Source organism: Hypanus sabinus, chromosome 9 (genome assembly GCF_030144855.1).
Source record: "Hypanus sabinus isolate sHypSab1 chromosome 9, sHypSab1.hap1, whole genome shotgun sequence".
Classification (NCBI taxonomy): domain Eukaryota; kingdom Metazoa; phylum Chordata; class Chondrichthyes; order Myliobatiformes; family Dasyatidae; genus Hypanus; species Hypanus sabinus.
This window is the reverse complement of record NC_082714.1, coordinates 100,116,154-100,135,867: the sequence shown is the minus strand read 5'-3', so window position 1 is coordinate 100,135,867 and position 19,714 is coordinate 100,116,154. Positions and strand designations below refer to the sequence as shown.

The following is a 19,714-nucleotide window of genomic DNA, read 5'->3' as shown; positions in this document are numbered from 1 at the left end:
AAATGCTCTAGGAATAAGACAAGAGATTGTAGACTGGTGAGCCTGTAATTCGGAAATTCATTTGTCTGCATGGACTTTAGCAAGCCCTTTGACAAGAACCTGCATGAGAAATTGGTCAAGAAGGCACGGTCATTTGGCATTCAAGATGAATTGGTAAACTGGGTTAGACTTCAGCTTAGAGGGTGAAGCCAGAGAGTGGTAGTAGATAGCTGCCTCTCTAACTGGAGGCCTATAACTAATGTTGCGGCACGAAGATCAGTGCTGGGTCTGTTGTTGTATGTTATCTATATCAATGATCTGGATGATAGTGTGATAAACTAAATCAGCAAATTTGCAGATGACACCATTTGGGGGTTTGGTGGACAGTGAGGAAGACTATCAAAGCTTGCAGCATGACCTGGACCAGATGGAAAAATGGACTGAAAAAATGACTGATGGAATTTAATGCAGAGAAGCGCGAGGTGTTGCATTTTGGGAGGATGAATGTGGGTAGGAATTACATGATGAATGGCAGGTCACTGAGGAGCGCAGGAGAACAGGAAGTGTGCTGTCTTTACGACAGTTATTTAGTTTATAATATTTTCGCTTAGTAATTCATTCAATAGTATTTTCTAGTTAGAATTAGAAGTGTTTAAAGTATATTCATTGCATGTAAAATATATCGGCATGCGATGACGTCACATCCGGTTTCGCCGCGTCTTGTGGGAAAACACCGGTTTGAAATTAGCGCGAGGGTGGGGGCTTTCCACGAGGCTCACCTGAGCAGAAGTTGTTTTGCAGGCATGAGAAATCACAGTGAGAGCAACGCTGTAAGTTAATAGATAATCGATATATTGAACTAAGATGTTAATGCCGATCCTGTTAGAAGTAACGACGGTAGATAATGTTTATGCTTTCGTTAGTTAAAGAGTCGCGGATAGTTTGCATGGAAGTGTATTTAAAGTAGTCAATGGAGCAGGTAAACTCTCCCTGTATACTGCACCTTAGTGTAATGTAGTTATAGTCACCTTTGCAAGTATTTACACTTGAAATGTGATATTAAGGAAGGAACAAATACTGTATTAATCTTGTATTGTTTTATCAACAGTTTTCACCATATGTTAATGTGAAGAGTGAACAGTAAATGGTTAATCTTACTGCGATCTGGTTCTCATTGGCTGTGGTTTATCTCGACGTTAAATTCGGCGTTCGTTACACGCGAAGGAGAACGTTACAGGAAGATCTGGGAATCTGAGTCTGAGGCTTTCATTGGTCAGAATTGACCATGGATATTGCTCCTAGCTGTCTAGATATGCAAGCCCAGGTGTGACAATAAGGAGAGCAAGTTGTTGCCCATGTAGCAAGCTTCCACTCTCCATGCATCTGATAAAGCCAAAGGAAGAGCAGAAACCGATTCAGTTTGGTAGCAGCAGCATCGCAGGCCATTACATGGAGCTCAATGTAGGACTACCTTAAGGACTCCAGCTGCAGAACTTTCCCTCAGAGTTTACTCTTGAAGCCTTCCCTATGAGTGGGTATAGCTGCAAGACAGTAGCGGTTTGAGATACGAGTTTTCTTTCTCCTAGATGAGCTACCAACCACAGCTGATGAGCCTCATCTGCCCAAAGCAACTGGTTTTACGGAGCCATTAACCCATCTTTTCCCCTTCTCCTGTCAGTAGTAATGGTTCCACCAAGCTTAGTTGCTAAGCCACATGTGAAGGCCAGTAGCCTCTGAATCTGGGAATGCAGATCCATAATTCCTTGAAAGTGTTTTATGGTTGATATGGTCGTAAAGAAATGTTTTAGCATATTGATATCATAAATCAAAGTACTCAGTATTAGATTGGATGCTATTTTGAAATTGTTTAGGATGTTGGTGAGGCCAGTTTTGGAAGTATTGTGTGTAGTTTTGCTCACCCACCTACAGGAAAGACATTAATAAGTTTGAGCAACTAAGAAGAGAAAATCTGCAGATGCTGGTAAATCTGAACAACACACACAAAATGGTGATGGAACTCAGCAGGCCAGGCAGCATCTATGGAAAAAAGTACCGAAAAAGTTTTGGGCAGAAACATCAACTGTACTTTTTAGTTATAGGAAGAAGTTTAATAGGTTAAGATTTGATTTCTTAGAGCATAGAAGAATGAGGGGAGATTTGATAAAGGTATACAAAATTACCAGGGTACAGGTAGGGTAAATGTAAGCAAGGTTTTTCCATTGAGGTTAGATGAGATTAGACCTAAAGGTCATGGGTTAAGGGTGAAAATTGAATTGTTTAAAGGGAACATGATAGGGACATCTTCACTCTGAGGGCAGTGAGAGTGTGGAACAGGTTGTAAGCAGAAGTGGTGGATGTGGGTATGATTTCAATATTTAAGAGAAATTTGGATTGGTACATGGATGGGAGGGGTATGGAGGACTATGATCTGAATGCAGGTTGATGGATCTAAGCAGATTAATAGTTCAGCATGGAATAGATGGGCCAAAAGGCTAGTTTCTCAGCTGTATAGTGTTCTGTGATTCTATGACTCTGCAATAGCTGCCCATATGTCAGCTCTTAATAGATTAGTGGTGATTTGCTAAGGGGCTCGGGAGTACTGCCCCAAGAAGTAGGAGGTGGTGAAGTAGCAGCTCAACTGCAAGCTACGTGGCATTTTACACTCAATGATCAAATCACCTTCTCAAGGGCATATAAATGCACTGAATTAGCTCACAACTCTTTCAAAATGGGCACTAGTCCCAATAATTGTAACATGCTGAATTTATTTCCTGGCAATTAAAAAGACAATGAGAAGAGAAAAGATTAAATAAAAATGTAAGCTAGCCAATAATATAAAAGAGGGTACCAAAAGTTTTTTCAAAGTCTATAAGTCAAAGAAAACTTTATTATTAGAGTACATACATGTCACTACAAAATAAACTCTGACAAATCTGCTGGAATTATTTGAGGAAATAACAGGCAGGATAGAAAAGGAGAGTCAGAGGATGTTGTTTACTTAGATTTTCAGAACGTCTTTGACAAGTTGCCACATAAGGCTGCTAAACAAGATAAGAGCCCATGATACAACCATCAAAAGCAAATTTCCCGACTGGTAGGAAGCAAAGAGTAGCAAAAAAGCTGCCTTTTCTGATTGGCTGGCAATGACCAGTGCAGTTTTGCAGGTGTTGGTGCTGGAACTGCTTCATTTCACTTTATACATCATTGATTTGGATGATGGAATTGAGGGCTTTGTGACCAAGTTCGCAGATGGTACAAATATAGGTGGAGGGACAAGCAGTGCTGAGAAAGCAGGGATTATGCAGAAGGATTTGACAGGTTAGGAGAATGGACAAAGTAGTGGCAGATGGAATATAGTATAGGGAAGTGTATGACCATTCATTTTGGTAGAAGTAAAAAGACATAGACTATTTTCTAAACAGAGAAAATACAAAAGTCAGATATGCAAAGGGACTTGGGAGTCCTCTTGCAGGATTCCCTAAAGGTTACCTTGCAGGTTGGGTCTATAGTGCAGAAGGAAAATGCAAATGTAAGCATTCATTTTTGGGAAGACTAGAATATAGAAGCAGAGATGAAATGTTTATAAAGCATTGTTCTGACTGCACTTGGAATATTGCTAGCACCATTGGGCCCCTTTTCTAAGAAAAGATGTGCTGGCCTTGGAATGGGTTTAGGGGAAGTTCCAGAAAATGATTCCAACAATGGAAGGTTTAACATTGGAGGAACATTTGATAGCTTTTTGCATGTACTTGCTGGAGTTTAGAAGAATGTGGTGGGTTCTCATTGAAACCTGTCAAATATTGGAAAGCCGAGATAGAATGAATGCTTGAGGGGTTGTTTCCTACAGTGGGGGAATATAGGACCAAAAGGTACAGCCTCAGAATAAAGGAACATCTTTTTAGAACAGATATGAGGAGGAATTACTTTAGGCAGATGGTGGTGAACCCGTGGAATTCATTGCCACAGATGATTGTGGAGGCCAAGTTACTGGGTTTATTTAAAACAGAGGTTGATAGGTACTTGATTAGTGAGAGCATGAAAGGCTGCAAGGAGATGGTAGGAGAATGGGGTTGAGAAGGATAATAAGTCAGCCACAATGGAATAGCAGAGCAAAATGGCCTAATTCTTCTCCTATGTCTTATGATTTTATTGTCTTATGGTCTAAACCTGTCTGTCAATTACAAAAGCTTGACAGGATTTCCAGCTGTCCAGATTGTTAATTGTCTCATTCAATTCACTGTTAAATATCTTGATGGTGGAATGATTATGTCTGAGGCACTTCTTGTAATTCAGTTCTTGACAGCACAAAAGATTATTTCATTAACTACTATTAAATGGTAATGATAATTAATTGGCAATTAGTTGTGACTGTTAGATTACCTCAGTTATTAATGTTGATATAAATCTGTTTCTGGCAGCTATTAGAAAATAAATAGCTGTAGTACTGTCCACTGGAGCACCATTTCGATCAGTTCTACACCAGGAAATGGCATTGATGCAATTTTTTCCCCTGTGATGAATTCTTTTATATTATCCCTCTTATTTCTATGATTACTTAGCTTATAACAGGGATGGGAAATCACCCAAAAAACCCAACCTTGATCAGACAGTTATTATTCCTGCTGGATCATCAACAGCTTCAGATGGTTGGTGAGAAGAATATTGCGTATGATTTTGATGTCTTCTGAAGTTAAATATCCTGGTCCCTAAAAAGAGCTTTCTTTCAGAAACAGGTTTAATGGAGCAAAAAGCACCGGACTATGGTGCAGAAGCTCTGTAGTTTAATGCATCAGATGATAATGGGGAGTTCATGCAGATTCGACTCAGACAGCACCCAACTTCAGAACTGAACCCAGGTCCCTCAGGCAGTGGTGTCAATATGGTGCCAGCCTGGATTTGGTGCTCAATTGAAAAAATGAGATTTGATCCTCTTGATTGACTATCTCTTGGTGTGGGGTGGAGGAGAGATTGACATTCATTGAGTTTATGTCAAACTAAGGCTGAGTTTGAAGATTGCAGGTTTAAATTCTTCTATTTTTGATTCTTGCCTATGAAATTCTAGCATGAAAGTACAGCAAAGTGCTAAGGGGTTGCAGCACAGCTCAAGATATTGTCTTTTAGATGAGATATTAAATTAAATTAAATCATTTGCTCTAGCATCTAATAGATCTGATGACCACACTTTGGGGCAAAGCTGGGGTATTATATCTGGTGGCTTGGCCTAAGGTCACAGCTCAATCAGCACCTCATAAGCAGACAACCTGGTCATTATCACAATCTTGTTTGTGGGACCTTGTTGTGCATATAATGTAATGTTTTTACTGTGACGCAAGAGACAATGTAATGTCCCCAGTGTTATAATATACTGCCAATTAAAAGTAATTCACCCGCTCAGATGTGTTTTTCACCCTAAGAACCTGAAAGTCATGAAAGTCCTTTCACTATGGCAATTACTGAGTATTTACACAGGTACACATGACCCTAGATTGTATAATAGTAATTAGGCCCTTTTTCAGGTGCAGCTGCCAGAAATTAAAGGCTATTACCTGATGGGGCTGTTGGTTAAGTCAGGATCACGTGCAGTGATGGAGCCAATGACACTTCCAACCGGGGTATCTTCTCGAACATCTATCACGTTTGTTTGCGAGGTGAATACAGGTGGCTCATCAATGTCTTTAACCGTCACCCTGACACTAGTCCAGTCCTTGAAGGATCTGAGGTTCTCAAACTGGGGGTCAATGTATTTATTCACTGCTTCCAGCAGCAGACTATGTGTTCTCTGGGTTTCAAAGTCCAATGGCTGAAATAAGTAAAGAAAGTGATTTAGTTTTTGAACAAATGCACCTTTTCATACCCTTTTATCATTTCACTTCTCTTCGCTTATCTTACTGGAGATTAATTACATTTAAGTAATAAATGTTTTGGATCTTGCATTTCATAACCAACCATTGAGTCTTATTGTGACGGCTAGTGGTTCCAGGAAATGGCCTGTGAGTCAATGTAAAACATTGGACCAAGTTTTACTGGCCTGTTCTACCTGCCTGTCCTCCTGTTGCAATCTAGTCTTCATGTGAAGGGTGAGTCTCCCTGACCATCCATATCCTTTGCCTGAAAAGGGTAACAGGATCTCCAGCAGTGGGGACCTCTTTAATGTCACTGGCACCTCCTAGGGCTGGGTCAGGGATTGATGGGCTTAAACACTTTGAAATGACTTTCAACATATATAAAACATCTTTGATAATCCAGGATAGTTAAAAGTCATTTAATTTGAAGATAATTAAAGAAAATATTTAAAGTATATAAACGTATAAAGAGAATTTAATTTTACTAAAATGACAAAAACAAGAATAATTGTAAATTAAAAATGTTAATCTGAAATAAAAACAATTAAACAAGCCTCTCTCCCCATTTGTCCCCTAATCATTTACCCTACCAGAAAGTCTGGCAGGGGTATTTCAACCAAACTGGGCACCAAAGGAATTCAGCGGCAGCAAAGTGAATGGACAGATTTGGCCTTCTAAATAAGTGCGGCAGCTAAATTCCCTTCATTCCAAAATAGCCAACAAGATTTGGTCCATTCTGTGAGATAACCTGATGATGTAATGATCACCTTCTCTGCCATAACTGATCTATGATCCATCTGTAAATCAACTTCCTTGATAGATTTGGCTTAGAATTACTGATCTCATTATGTAAGCAGGTTGATCCCAATTATCTGGATAATAAACCTGAGAACAAGTACTGCAGATGCCTAAAATCTGAAATCAAAACAGAATATGCTGCAAACTCATCAAGTCAGCTGGCATCTGTATGGAGAGTAACAAAGTTAATCTTTCAGTCTGATAAATCTTCATCAAAACTGGGGCAATGGATCTTCCTTGTTAAGCATCCATCAAACATAACGGTACTATTTCAAATTACTGCTGATTCAAGAGTAGACTCTGAGGAGATCATGACCAAGGAATCAAACAACACTAACATTAATAGCATCATTAACTAGAGTTGTGAAATCCAGAATTAGTACTTGGTATATGTGTAATGTTCATTCTGTCCAGGAATCAATGCTCTAAGACTAACAGCCTGTTACATGGCTGTCCTTGTACAAGATCCAATCTCAATTCTCTGTAGCAAAGTGTCCTTTGGACAAGATCTGCTTCTTTAACTTGGGTAATAAATTTAATTAATAGCTTCCTGTCAATGATGCACTATTAACTCCCAGCTGGTCTATTATAATGTTATAATCGTCCTAAATCTTGTGTGGGCTTTCAGCTCCAATGAAAATAGCCCCAACATATTGAGCACTTCCTCATAGCTATGACTTTCCTTCTGAGGCATCCACTAATGAACCTACTCTGTCTGCCACCAACAGTTATCACTTCCTTTGACTGGAGGTTTCTGAACAGCACTGAGAAATCTGATAGAACTCCAAGTAGTTCTATTCAAACTGATCATTACTAACTTGAATTTGCTTGGTGAAGGGGGGGGGGGAGGGCAGGGAAGAATAATCTTTGTATTTGCATTCCTTCATTGCTAGGATCAGTCTGATGATGAAATTACCTATGGAATCATCAAAATCTCAAATTCTCCTGTCAGTTCCGATTCATCCCATAGGTGCAGAGCATCAAGGTATTTCTCCCTAAGTTCTCCCAAGTACATGCAAACTAGCATAAGTTTTGTTGCTTCTGATCTTGCACTCCCTCATGCAAATTACCTCATCCTTATGGCCACCCTCACATGTTCTTCCAAGCTAAAAACTGCACCCGACTACTGATCCACTTCCTTCACTAAATTACTGATGTCTGAGTGCACTAAGCAGCATCCAAGTGAGGAAAGGAACTGTTGAATCCTTCCTCACCAATCCCTTTCTCACTGTCAGGACTGACAGTGGAAATGCAAGATAGCATGTATAAAAAGTAGGTGTGTTGTGAGGAAGAGGTCAAAGGTGATTGGTGGACTGAGGTGGAGCCCCTGACATAATTTGGTTGTAAAATTGGCAGGTATGACATTTTGGCCTTCACTGAATCATGCCTGTCAATAGATCATAGTTGGAGCTTAACTTTCAAAGATGCACATTGTAGTGAAAGGACAGGTAGTTAAGCAGAGAGGGTGGGATGGCTCTGTTGGTAAGAAATTAAATCAAATCCTTTGAAAGATGTCACATAGGATTGAAAGATGTAGAAACCTTGTGTACAATGGGAGATAGAAATGGTAATGTTACAATTGTCACGGAAAGTTTGAATGGTGGAGTGGAAAAATCAGGTTAATGCTGGATCCCAAGAGAATTAATTTGATGAACTTGTATGAGTTGTCATTTTAGAGCAGCTTGTGGTTGAGTCCACAAGGGAAAAGGAAATTCTGGATATGGTGATGTGTAATGAAACTGATTTGATTGGAGAGCTTAATGTAAAGGACCCCTTCGGAGGCAGTAATTATGATATGATAGAATTCACTCTGCAGTTTGAGAGGAAGAAGATAAGATCAGATGTATTGATATTACAGTGGAGTAAAGGGAACTACAGAGGCATGAGAGAGGAGCTAGTAAATGTTGATTGGAAGGGGACACTAACTGGGATACAGCAGATCACCAACGGCTGGAGTTTCTGACAACAATTTGGAAGGTGCTGGATTGATACGTCCCAAGGAAGAAGCAGTCTAAAAGGGGGATGCGGCACCCGGGGCTGGCGAGGGAAATAACTCGCTTTACATGCCATTGGGACGCAAGGGTTGGAAAGCTTTCATAAACCAACTGAAGGCAACTAAAAAAAGCAATAAAGAAAAATAGAGAAAAGATGACTTATGAGGGTAAGGTAGCCAATAATATAAAAGTGAATAATGTGTTTTCAGATATGTAAAGAATAAATTAAAGGTGAGAGTGACTATTATACCACTGTAATATGGCACTGGAGAAGTAGTAACGGGGAAGGAAGAAAGAAATGGCAGACAAACTCTGAACTATTTTCTGCTGGTTTTCAACTGTGGAGGGCACTAGTGATGTGCTAGAAATGTGATGTGCTTGGGAAGATGAGATGTCTGAAGGTAGATAAGGATGACAAGAGGCTGGAATTTGCTAACAGGGAGGGGGAGGGGGAGGGGCAGTACAGAGATTAGAGACAACTACTGAGGGGAGGAATATGAAGGGCTGCAAGTGTTGGGATTCTGATAAATGAAGGAGCTGGAATGGGAACCTTTAGGGGAGAGGAATATGGCAGTTGTAAATGGTGCATATAGGGGAGCAGGTGAAGTGTGAGTGTAAAATGTTTGCGCAGAAGGTGGGGGAATGAAGATGATTAAAGGGAGTTTGGGGTGGAGGGGTTGTGAGAAAGGGGACTTATTGGGAGGACATGAAACAGAAGCAGGGAGCAGTAAGGTACCCACTACAGGGGTAAGTTACCTAACTTTGGAAAACTCACTATCCTTGCCATTGTTGCAGTCTATCCAGGCAGCATGAGGTTTTCATTGAGATTCATCTTTGTGATGTCCAACACACAGTGGTCATCGAACATGGATATGGCCGAGCCACCTTCTAAACTGCTTTCAGTGTGGCCCCTTCGCACCGGGCATCACATCTCTCAGATGGAGGTGAAAAACTCGGCTTTTGAGACTAAAGGAGAATGGTTCCATTTTTTAAGAGAAAATCTGCAGAAGCTGGAAATCTAAGCAACACACACAAAATGCTGGAGGAACTCAGCAGGCCAGACAGATAGCCTGACCTGTAGGGTTCTTCGGGCATTTTATCGTGATGGCTTCACTTTTACTGACTTGAAATTGATTATCCACATTCTGACCATTTACTTAATAATATCTGTCTGTCCAATGCTGTCCATCTCTGTGCCATTGACAATCCTGTAAACTAGACTTCAAACCCCATCATCTTGCCATTTATAAATGTGCTGAATTTTGTTGCTTCAGCGCTTATCAACAATCCACTACAATAACATTAAAAGATACTTGGAAAGGTGTATTAACAGCAAATATTTAGAAAGATTTGAGCCAAATACGGGCAAATAGAATTAGCTTAGACCATAAAACCATAAGATATAGGAGCAAAAGTAGGCCATTCAGCCCATAGTCTGCTCCCCCATTCAATCATGGGCCTCTCTAAATCTTCTAGTCATCCCCACTCCCCTGCCTTCTCCCCATACCCTTTGATGTCCTGACAAATCAAGAACCTACCTATCTCTGCCTTAGATGCACCCAATGACTTGACCTGCACAGCCACTCGTGGCAACAAATTCCAGAGAATTACCATCCTCTGACTAAAGTAATTTCTCTGCCTCTCTGTTCTAAATGGACATCTTTCAATCCTGAAGTCGTGCCTTCTTGTCCTGGACTCTCCTACCATGGGAAGTAACTTTGCCATATCTAATCTGTTCAAGCCTTTTAACATTCAGAATGTTTCTATGAGATCCCCCCCACTCATTCTCCTGAACTCCAACAGACAGACTTACTTTATTGATCCTGAGGGAAATTAGGTTTTGTTACAGTCGCACCAACCAAAAGTAGTGTAGAAATACAGCAATATAAAACCATAAATAATTAAATAATAGGTAAATTATGCCGAGCGGAAATAAGTTCAGGATCAGCCTTTTTGGCTCAGGGTGTCTGACACTCCGAGGGAGGAGTTGTGAAGTTCAGGGAATACAGCCCAAGAGCTGCCAGACTTTCCTCATACAGTAATCCTTTCATTCCTGGAATCATTCTTGTGAATCTTCTCTGAACCCTCTTCAATTTCAGTATATCCTTTCTAAAATAAGGAGCATAAACCTGCACACAATACTCCAAGTGTGGTCTCACGAGTGCCTTATAGAGCCTCAACATCACATCCCTGCTCTTATGTTCTATACCTGTAGAAACGAACGCCAACATTGCATTCGCCTTTTTCACCACCGACTCAAACTGGAGGTTAACCTTTAGGGCACAAGGCCTCCCAAGTCCCTTTGTATCGCTGCATTTTGAATTCTCTCCCCATCTAAATAATAGTCTGCCCATTTATTTCTTCCACCAAAGTGCATGACCATACAATTTCCAACATTGTATTTCAAAGTTTAGATGAAAACTTTGGTCTGCCTGGCTGAATTGGGCTGAATGCCCTGTTGGGCTGTATGAACTTTTGATTCTATCAACATTCTATATAATTTCCTCCAAGATGAAAACTCAAGTACTTCCCAACATACTTTTCAGGCCTTAATTAGTGATACAAATCATTGCTGACAAACCCGTGGCTTTGAACAAAACAAGGGAAAGTAACACATTTAATAAAGTGTAATTCGCACATTGAAAATGTGTTACCACACAAAAGGTACATTAATCTCTGGGTAAATGTTTGCAAGGGCAGCAAGTAAGCAGATACAGTACTTTTGCCTGTGTTACCGAACACCTAGGGACAGCAGAGATGACAGTCAATGTTTCTTTTCAGTTTCTCAGTTAATTGGAATTATCTGTGCTTATTGACAAAAAGCAATGTAAAGCAATTTTTAAAGAAGGAAATTACTTCTCTGCTTGAGTTTATACATTTCAGACAAGAAGTGGATGTCATACAATATTTGTTTTGTTAACCATGTTCAGATTTTCACAGTGATGTGAATCGGTAGGTAATATTTCTCTTAAAATGCCTTCTGATCTTATAGATCTTATCTATAGCCATTGACATGACTGGCACAATCTGATTAATAAGCTTTCTGTATATCTGTGGTAGTGTAACATAGAATCAGATAAAACTCATGTTGGATTACATGGATTAGTTAAGATTTATCAGCTGGAACTGGTGATGAAAACGTCAGGGCATCTATCCAATCAGAAAATAGAAATGTGGACTTTTTTTTAATGGTAAGAGTTTGAAAACTGTTGCACTAAGAGGGGCTTTGGTATCTGTTAATACAAATCAGGCTAATATTTAGTTTTAACAAGCACTGAGAAAAGCAAATGGTATAGATAGATACTGTATCGATCTCAAAGTAAGTTGCAATGTCATGATAGCATTACAAGTACACAGACATAAATATTAGAAGAGAGTAGAAAGAATAAAAAACAAGTTACCGCAGACAGTCTAACAGGAGGGGTGATCACTTCCCTAGCTATAGATTGACTCGTTAGGTCCTAGTGGCCAAGGGTAAGAATGGGCTCTTTGCAGTAGCATTTTTGTCTTAGTCTATTTCTAAAAGTGGTCCTCTGGTCAGCCAAACTGGCATGGAGAGGGTGAGAAACACTGTCCAGAATTGGCAGGATTTTACATAGGGTCCTTTGTTTTAGCACAAAGTCCAGTGAGTCCAGTTTGACTCCTATAACAGAGTGAGCATTTCTAATTAGATTATTGAGCCTTTAGGCATCAGCCTTGTTGATTCCATTGCCCCCAAACATCACCACACAGAAGATTGTACTGGCAGCAACAGACTGGCAGAACACGTGAAGGAGAGGCCTGCATACTCCAAAGAACCTTAATCTCCTCAGGAATTAGAGATAACTCTGGCCCTTCTTGTACACAGCCTCTGTGTTGGTGCTCCACTCAAGTCTGTCATCCAGGTGCACCCCCAGGTACTTGTAGGTCCTCACCACATCCACGTCCTTACCATTAATAGCACCAGGGAGCAATGCAAGCTTAGTCTTAAAGTCCATCACCATCTCCTTTGTCTTACTAATGTTGATCTGCAGATGATTCAGCTTGCACCATCTGACAAAGTCCTCCACCAGGAGGACTTTGTTCACCCTCCCTTTGTAGACCCAACTATTGCTGAATCATCAGAGAATTTCTGCAGATGACATGACTGAGTATTGTATTTAAAATCCGAGGTATACAGACTAAACAGGAAGGCAGACCATTACAGTTCCCTGTGGGGTCCCAGTGCTGCTTATAGCCTGTTTTGACTCACAGATCTGAAGCAGCATGAACTGTGGTTTGCCAGTCAGGTAGTCCACATGTTAGTCTTGATTGTAAAATGATCTGAGTGCAAGAGTGAAAATATTTTGTTGCAGTTATATAAGAACCTACTGAAATCCAATTGGGTCACTTTGTACAGACTGGCCACCCTACTAAAGGAGGGGCATACATGATAAATGCAGTGCATTAATGGTTCACCAACCTGACCCTTGGGATGACAGCTTTATCCACGAGGAAAGATTAAGCAGATTAGGCTTGTACAGTTTGACAAGGCAGATGCTTCCCTGGCTGAAATGTGTGGAAGCAGGGCTCAGAGTCTCAATGGGTGAGTTAAATCATTTCAATCATCTAAAGGCATGAAAAATTGGAATTCTTACCTTTATGGAGGTGCAATCACTAAGGATGTTAAAGAAAGAAATTAATGCAAGTTTTATGCATGAAGGAAATCAGGTGATATGAAGTTAATGCAGGAAAATAGTGCTAAGGTAAAAGATTAGTTATGATCGTATTGAATGATATAATCAAGCAGGTATCTCTGGGGAACTTACACCTGCTTCCATTTCTTATGTTTTCATTATCATAGAAACATGAAGTTACACACAGCTTGGAAATGGTCCTTTGTCAAACGTCAAAGACCCATTAATGCTAATCTTCCACTAATCACATTTGATTCTGTTCGTACTCGCATCACTTCACTCCCCACCAAATTCTCTCACTCACCTAAATACTCCAAGTAACCTAAAGTGACCAAATAACCTGTCAACCTGCCCACCTGAGGAATGTGGGAGGAATCCAGAGCATGCAGAGGAAATGCCTCCAAGCTCACGTGGGCACAGGGAGAACATGCAAATGAGAAAGAGTGCTAAATGTTATGAATTCTAAAATCTGGACTCAAAACTTTGGTCTATGTATCTAGTTCGATCAATGTTATTCTAATAGAGGGTTGATGATTTAACTATCCAAATGCTTCCTTTGATCCCTCTAAACAAATTCTCCTAATCTTCTCAACTCAGCAAGGAGAATACAATGTTCTCACAGATCTTATTCATTGTCTAGTTTTCCAGCTTCCTTTGCTCCTCTGTGTCAAATTAAATATCTCTCTTATCTCTTTCTGACAGAGATTGAAAAACATTTCAATGTAATGGATAAAAGATGGCATTTGATTAACTGGGTAAGCCAATAAGTTGTTTTTCTCCAGAGAATCAATTTTGGATTAGCATATCTTTCTCCAGCTGCATTTAAAAATAAATATGAAAATATGCATTGTATTTTCCAATCTTTTCATGTAATTTTTTCACTAAATGCTTCCCCAAGAGAAATGGACAACACACACTCAGAACACACAACCAAAAGAATTTTAACATAGTGTACTCAAGAACTAACATCCACTCTATATTTACGTGTTATTCTCAGGACTTGGAATTCTCTTAAAGTCCCATGCCAACAGACATTGATTACTGACATCTTTACCCTCCCAACATCGAAGTCTGAAATCCTGTCAGAGGCCAGAGACTATCAAGGAAAATAATCCTTCCCTGTGAATCAATTATGCCAATTATGTTGCATGTATTCCATTAGCAATCAATCACCAGATTGGTTTGTCATTTTTCCACTAATATTTGTGACCAGATGGAAGTCATGAAACAGTGATGAAATTCAAATATTACGTGCTAAAAATCTGTAGCCAGCACATTTTGTTTTCATCGTAACAGGAAGTTTTGTAACATGTTATTGTGTTTAACTCCTGATAAACTAAACAATTTAAACACAAAAGCTTATTTACCTTGTTTGAACCATAGAAACCTGTGCAACAGTAATTGTTCTGGCCAAGTGCCAACAAAATCCTTTCAGATAGCATTGAATAATGACCTGAGTATTAGATAGTCCCTTTGTGTCTGGGTAACAGGATTGAGTCAAACCCAAGGTAGATCTGAACTACAACACACACAAAATGCTGGTAGAACACAGCAGGCTAGGCAGCATCCATAGTGAGAAGCGCTGTTGACGTTTCGGGCCGAGACCCTTCATCAGGACTAACCGAAAGGAAAGATAGTAAGAGATTTGAAAGTAGTGGAGGGAGAGGGAAATGTGAAATGATAGGGGGGGGGGGATCATGCCATCAGGTTGGAGGCTACCCAGCCAGTATATAAGATGTTGTTCCTCCAAACTGAGTTTGGAATATTGACTTCTCTAACTTCCATTAATGCCCCTCCTCCCCTTCTTACCCCATCCCTGACATATTTAGTTGTTTGCCTGTTCTCCATCTCCCTCTGGTGCTTCCCCCCCACCCCACCCTTCTTTCTCCTGAGGCCTCCAGTCCCATGATCCTTTCCCTTCTCCAGCTCTGTATCACTTTCGCCAATCACCTTTCCAGCTCTTAGCTTCATCCCACCCCCTGCAGTCTTCTCCTATCATTTCGCATTTCCCCCTCCTCCCACTACTTTCAAATCTCTTACTATCTTTCCTTTTGGTTAGTCCTGACGAAGGGTCTCAGCCCAAAACGTCGACAGCGCTTCTCATTATAGATGTTGCTTGGCCTGCTGCGTTCCACCAGCATTTTGTGTGTGTTGTTTGAATTTCCAGCATCTGCAGATTTCCTCGTGTAGATCTGAACTGCAGCTTTTCTGTAGTTAAGAATTTTAACTGCCATTGCCCCCTCCAAATGTGCTATCTGAGAGCAATCCACTGCAGTGTCATTTAGTTACATACAGTCCATCACAAAATCTCTGCATTCAATCGCTGTTCTGCATAGCGTAGATTAATGTCCTGAAGGAAGCCTCCAAAGATAATACATACTTTCAATATCAGATGACCCTCACTTTTGGCATGTCTTTTTTCTTACTCGACCCCTCCACCCAATCCTCCTTTAGTCCTTCCACTTCTGCATCCTTTCTCATTCTGACCCCTCCAGCCGCTGGTCACCCCTTTACAACCCCACCCTCTGTTTCCAACATCCTGACCTGCTACCTTTACATTTCACCCTCTGGGTCCCACCCCACCCATTTCCGTTTTTGGTTCTATCTGCCTTTCACTCTTCTCCAAATGGTTCTCATCAACACCTTCCTTACTTATTAGAAGGCTGGCACGTAGCATAGTAGTGAGCACCACACTTTACAGCACCAGCGATTGGGGTTTAACTCCTGCTGCTCTCTGTAAATACTTTACACATTCTCCCCATGACCACATGGGTTTCTTCAGATGGTCCCATTTTCTCTCATGTTCCAAAGATGCATGGTTAGGATTAATCGTTTTGGGCATGTTGTGTTGGCCATTGACGCCCAGCATATTCTTGGACTGTGTTGATCATTGGTACCAACAATAAATTTCACTGTAGGTTTCGATGTTTTGATGTACATATGACAAAGATAATCTTTAATCTTAGATTAGAACATTAATAGCTTTTTTGTTCCTGTTTTACTGCCTTTCTCTTTTTTTTCTTGTTTGCCTCCATCTATCATGTTCCTGCTGCTTTCATCAATACAGGCAGTCCACGGGTTACGTACGAGTTCCATTCCTGAGTCCATCTTTAAGTTGGATTTGTACATTTCGGAACAAGTAAATCCAGTATTATTTAGTGTCAGTTAGTCAAACGTTTGTCGTAGTATATAATACATATTTTACCTTTCTATGCATGTAAAACACTTAAGAAACGTATGTATTCCAATAATTAAACCATTGTGTTGCTTAGTAATAATTGTAGCTTTCACCGGGGCAGGGCCTTTCACTTGCTCCATTATTCTCACTTTATCCTTTATCCTTTAAAATGTTTCCAATCATTGAGCGACTGTAGCCTAACACTTTTCCAATGACTGATGATGTTTCACCTCTTTCCAAACACTATTATTTCCACTTTATTTTCAATCATGATCATTTCCCGTCAATGGTACAGAAACACTGCAGGCAGAGGGTCCCAAGCTCCAACGGGTACTAAGGACCACCACACTGAATTCCCCAGGTCCTAAAGTCCACTGCACTGAGACAAGTTAAATGGAACAAGTGGGGGCTGTGCTGGGTTTGGGTATTTGATCCTCCTAAATATTCTGCGTGGGAATTTAAACTGGAGGTGGCAGTGTTTTTTTTAACAAGGTCGAGTTGCGAGCTCGACATCAACCTGGTACGGATGGAGAGTGCACTTGGGAGTGGTCTGTCACTGGATCAAACTTGGGAACCTCCATTCTCGAGCCTAGCACTGATCTCACTGCGCCACCAGCCGACCGGAAAAAAGGGGAGGGGGTCAGGTTGAGTCTTGCTAAGAAAAAATTAAGCCAAATATAAAGTTACACACTCAACACAGTGTTAACGGCAATGACTTAAAATGGCGGATGACATCGCGATCCAACTTAAAATGGCAGGTGGCATTCTCATTCCTCAGTTCGTAAGTACGAGTTGTTCCTAAGTCGAACGTTCTTAAGTTGGGGACTACCTGTACTTTATATACATAAAATATTTAAGAAATATTTTCTATATTTTAGTCTGATTTGGAGAGAGATTTCTTTTGTTGGTTTTTCAAGACCAAAAACATAATTTTCTTGCTGTATTTAATGCAGCCTTAACTGTTACTAATTTTAAAAAAAATTTCTCTTTCCCATTCATTTCTGCTATGTTAGAAAATCTCACCTTCTTCCAAACCATGTCGTACCTGTTATGTCCTCACTCATTTATTGAACCTGCCTCCCAAACCTCTCTGCACCCTCCCCACAGCTATGTATCATCAGCAAACTTAATCCCCTCATCGAAAAAGCCAATGCCCTCGCACTGATCCCTGCAGCATCCCACTGGTCTCAGGCTTCCAACCTGAAAATACCGTAATCCATTTATTCCTTTTCTCTCTTTCCTATCAGTTAACTTATCTTCAACACATTACCCTCAATTCTATATGCTCTAAGTTTTAATGACCTCTTTTATGGCATTTATCAGGTCTTCCAAGACTGATAACACACAATGGTTTCCACCTTTTGCTAGTTACAGTTTTAGAAACTACTAACAAATTGATCAAACATGATTTCCCTTCATTAATCCTACTTTGTTCTGCCCAGTCCCATTATTATTTACCAAATACTTTGATACTACTTCTGATATAAAGGTTTGAGATCATGTACTCGGTGAAGGCTGATCTTGAAGACTTGAGTCTTGAATTGGCTCAATGTAGTCACATTGGCTAAATAGAAAACTAGTGATCTTTCAATCCACCATGTCATTGCCCTTGCACTTCAATTGTCTACTTGCACTGCACTCTCTCTGTCAATGCAACATTATATTCTGCGTTCTGTTTCCATTTGTACTACCTCAATATACTTATGTATTGAATTATCTGTCTGGCTGGAAGGCAAACAAAAGCTTTTCACTGTATCTCAGTACCTGTGATAATAGTAAACCAATACTGACAAAACCAATGTATCCAAGGTATTCCTCTAATAGTGATGTAATGTAGCTGGTTGTAGTTTTCTTTTTTTCTCTCGCTTACCTGTCTTAAGCTTGTTGCCTTTCAACACGTAGATCTATGGAATTTTATAAGACAATAAGCATGCTCTATCGCATAGAAGCTAACAGGTCCTGGCGGTTTATTCATTTTCAATCCCATTAATTGATCTATTTTTTAAACCAATGCTGATTGCTTTCCACTTCTCATTTATTTTGGAATTGGACTCCAGAATTTCTGGGAGCTTTTCAGTGTTTACTTCCAAGAAGGTGGACACAAAATATCTGCTTGCTTTCTTTGCCATTTCCTTATTCCACGATCAGATTCCTCCTTTCTCGACATGAAAGGGATCAACATCAAATTTTGTCTATCATTCTCTTTTTCAGATTTATCCAGGTTTTTGCTTTTTTAAATATGTTTCCTGCTGGCATAATCTCACTTTTCTGATCTGTGTTTGCTTAATAATGAAATTGTCCCACCCTCTGGTTTTCTGTTGTGTTTGCCAACATTAGAAGCAACTTCATTTGATCTAATTATATCTGCAAATTAACTTGATGGGTAAAATTGGGCCAGTTTTCCTGTCGGACTTTTGATGCCTTTCATTTTTTTACTAAAATTTCCATTTATTGTTTTTATGTTATGTGCTGCTTGTTTACTGTTAAACTTTTTAAGACAGCTTCTGAATTTATCAACCCAGTTTATGTCTCATATCATCAAATTTTTCATTGTTTATTTTGAAGCACTCAGTTGAATAAAAACACAGTGAATTAAACTACTTTCAAGCTTCATATAATATTCTGCCATGTTATTAACACTTTTCCCTAAAAACTTCCCAAATTATTTCTCAATCCTTCTACATTACAGTACTAGACCTTCAATAACTAAAAAAGATTGGGTAAATGGAATAGTGTCTGTGATGCAATATTGAAATGACTTTTTGATATATTTTTTAGAAACATCTTTGTAACACCAAATTCAACCGACTGCTATTTTAAGTTATTTCCATGAGACCTTAAGACAAAATTTGTCCTTTTGGCACATTGATTTTGCTCTGCCATTTGATTATTCTGGTTTATTTCTCCCCTCAACTTAATTCTCCTGCCTTCTTCATGCAACATTTGATGCTTTTACTAAACAGGAGCCCATTTAAATACACAAATGACATTACCTCTACAGCCATATGAGGCAATAAATTTGATCGATTCAGCAACCTCTGGCTACAGAAATTGCTCCTCATCTCTCTTCTGAAGGGATGCTCTGTTCTGAAACTCTTCCCTCTGGTCCTTGCCTCCCTCATGGTAGGAAACATTCTCTCCATGACACTCTATCTAAGCCTTTCAATATTTGGTAGGCTTCAATGAGATGTTATCTCATTCTTCTTAACTCTAGAATATACAGGCCCAGAGCCATCAAACAGAGTATGTTAATCCATTTACTCCCAG

At 39.9% G+C, this 19,714-nt stretch overlaps 1 protein-coding gene across 1 annotated transcript in view; it reads right to left on the bottom strand.

The window, feature by feature from the left end:
* Window positions 1–19,714, bottom strand: part of LOC132400103 (cadherin-22-like) — an 845,421-nt gene that overhangs the window by 384,528 nt on the left and 441,179 nt on the right. The window contains exon 6 of the mRNA XM_059981179.1: window positions 5,526–5,779. Coding sequence (XP_059837162.1) covers window positions 5,526–5,779 — 254 coding nt within the window. The remainder of the gene's footprint in view (window positions 1–5,525; window positions 5,780–19,714) is intronic.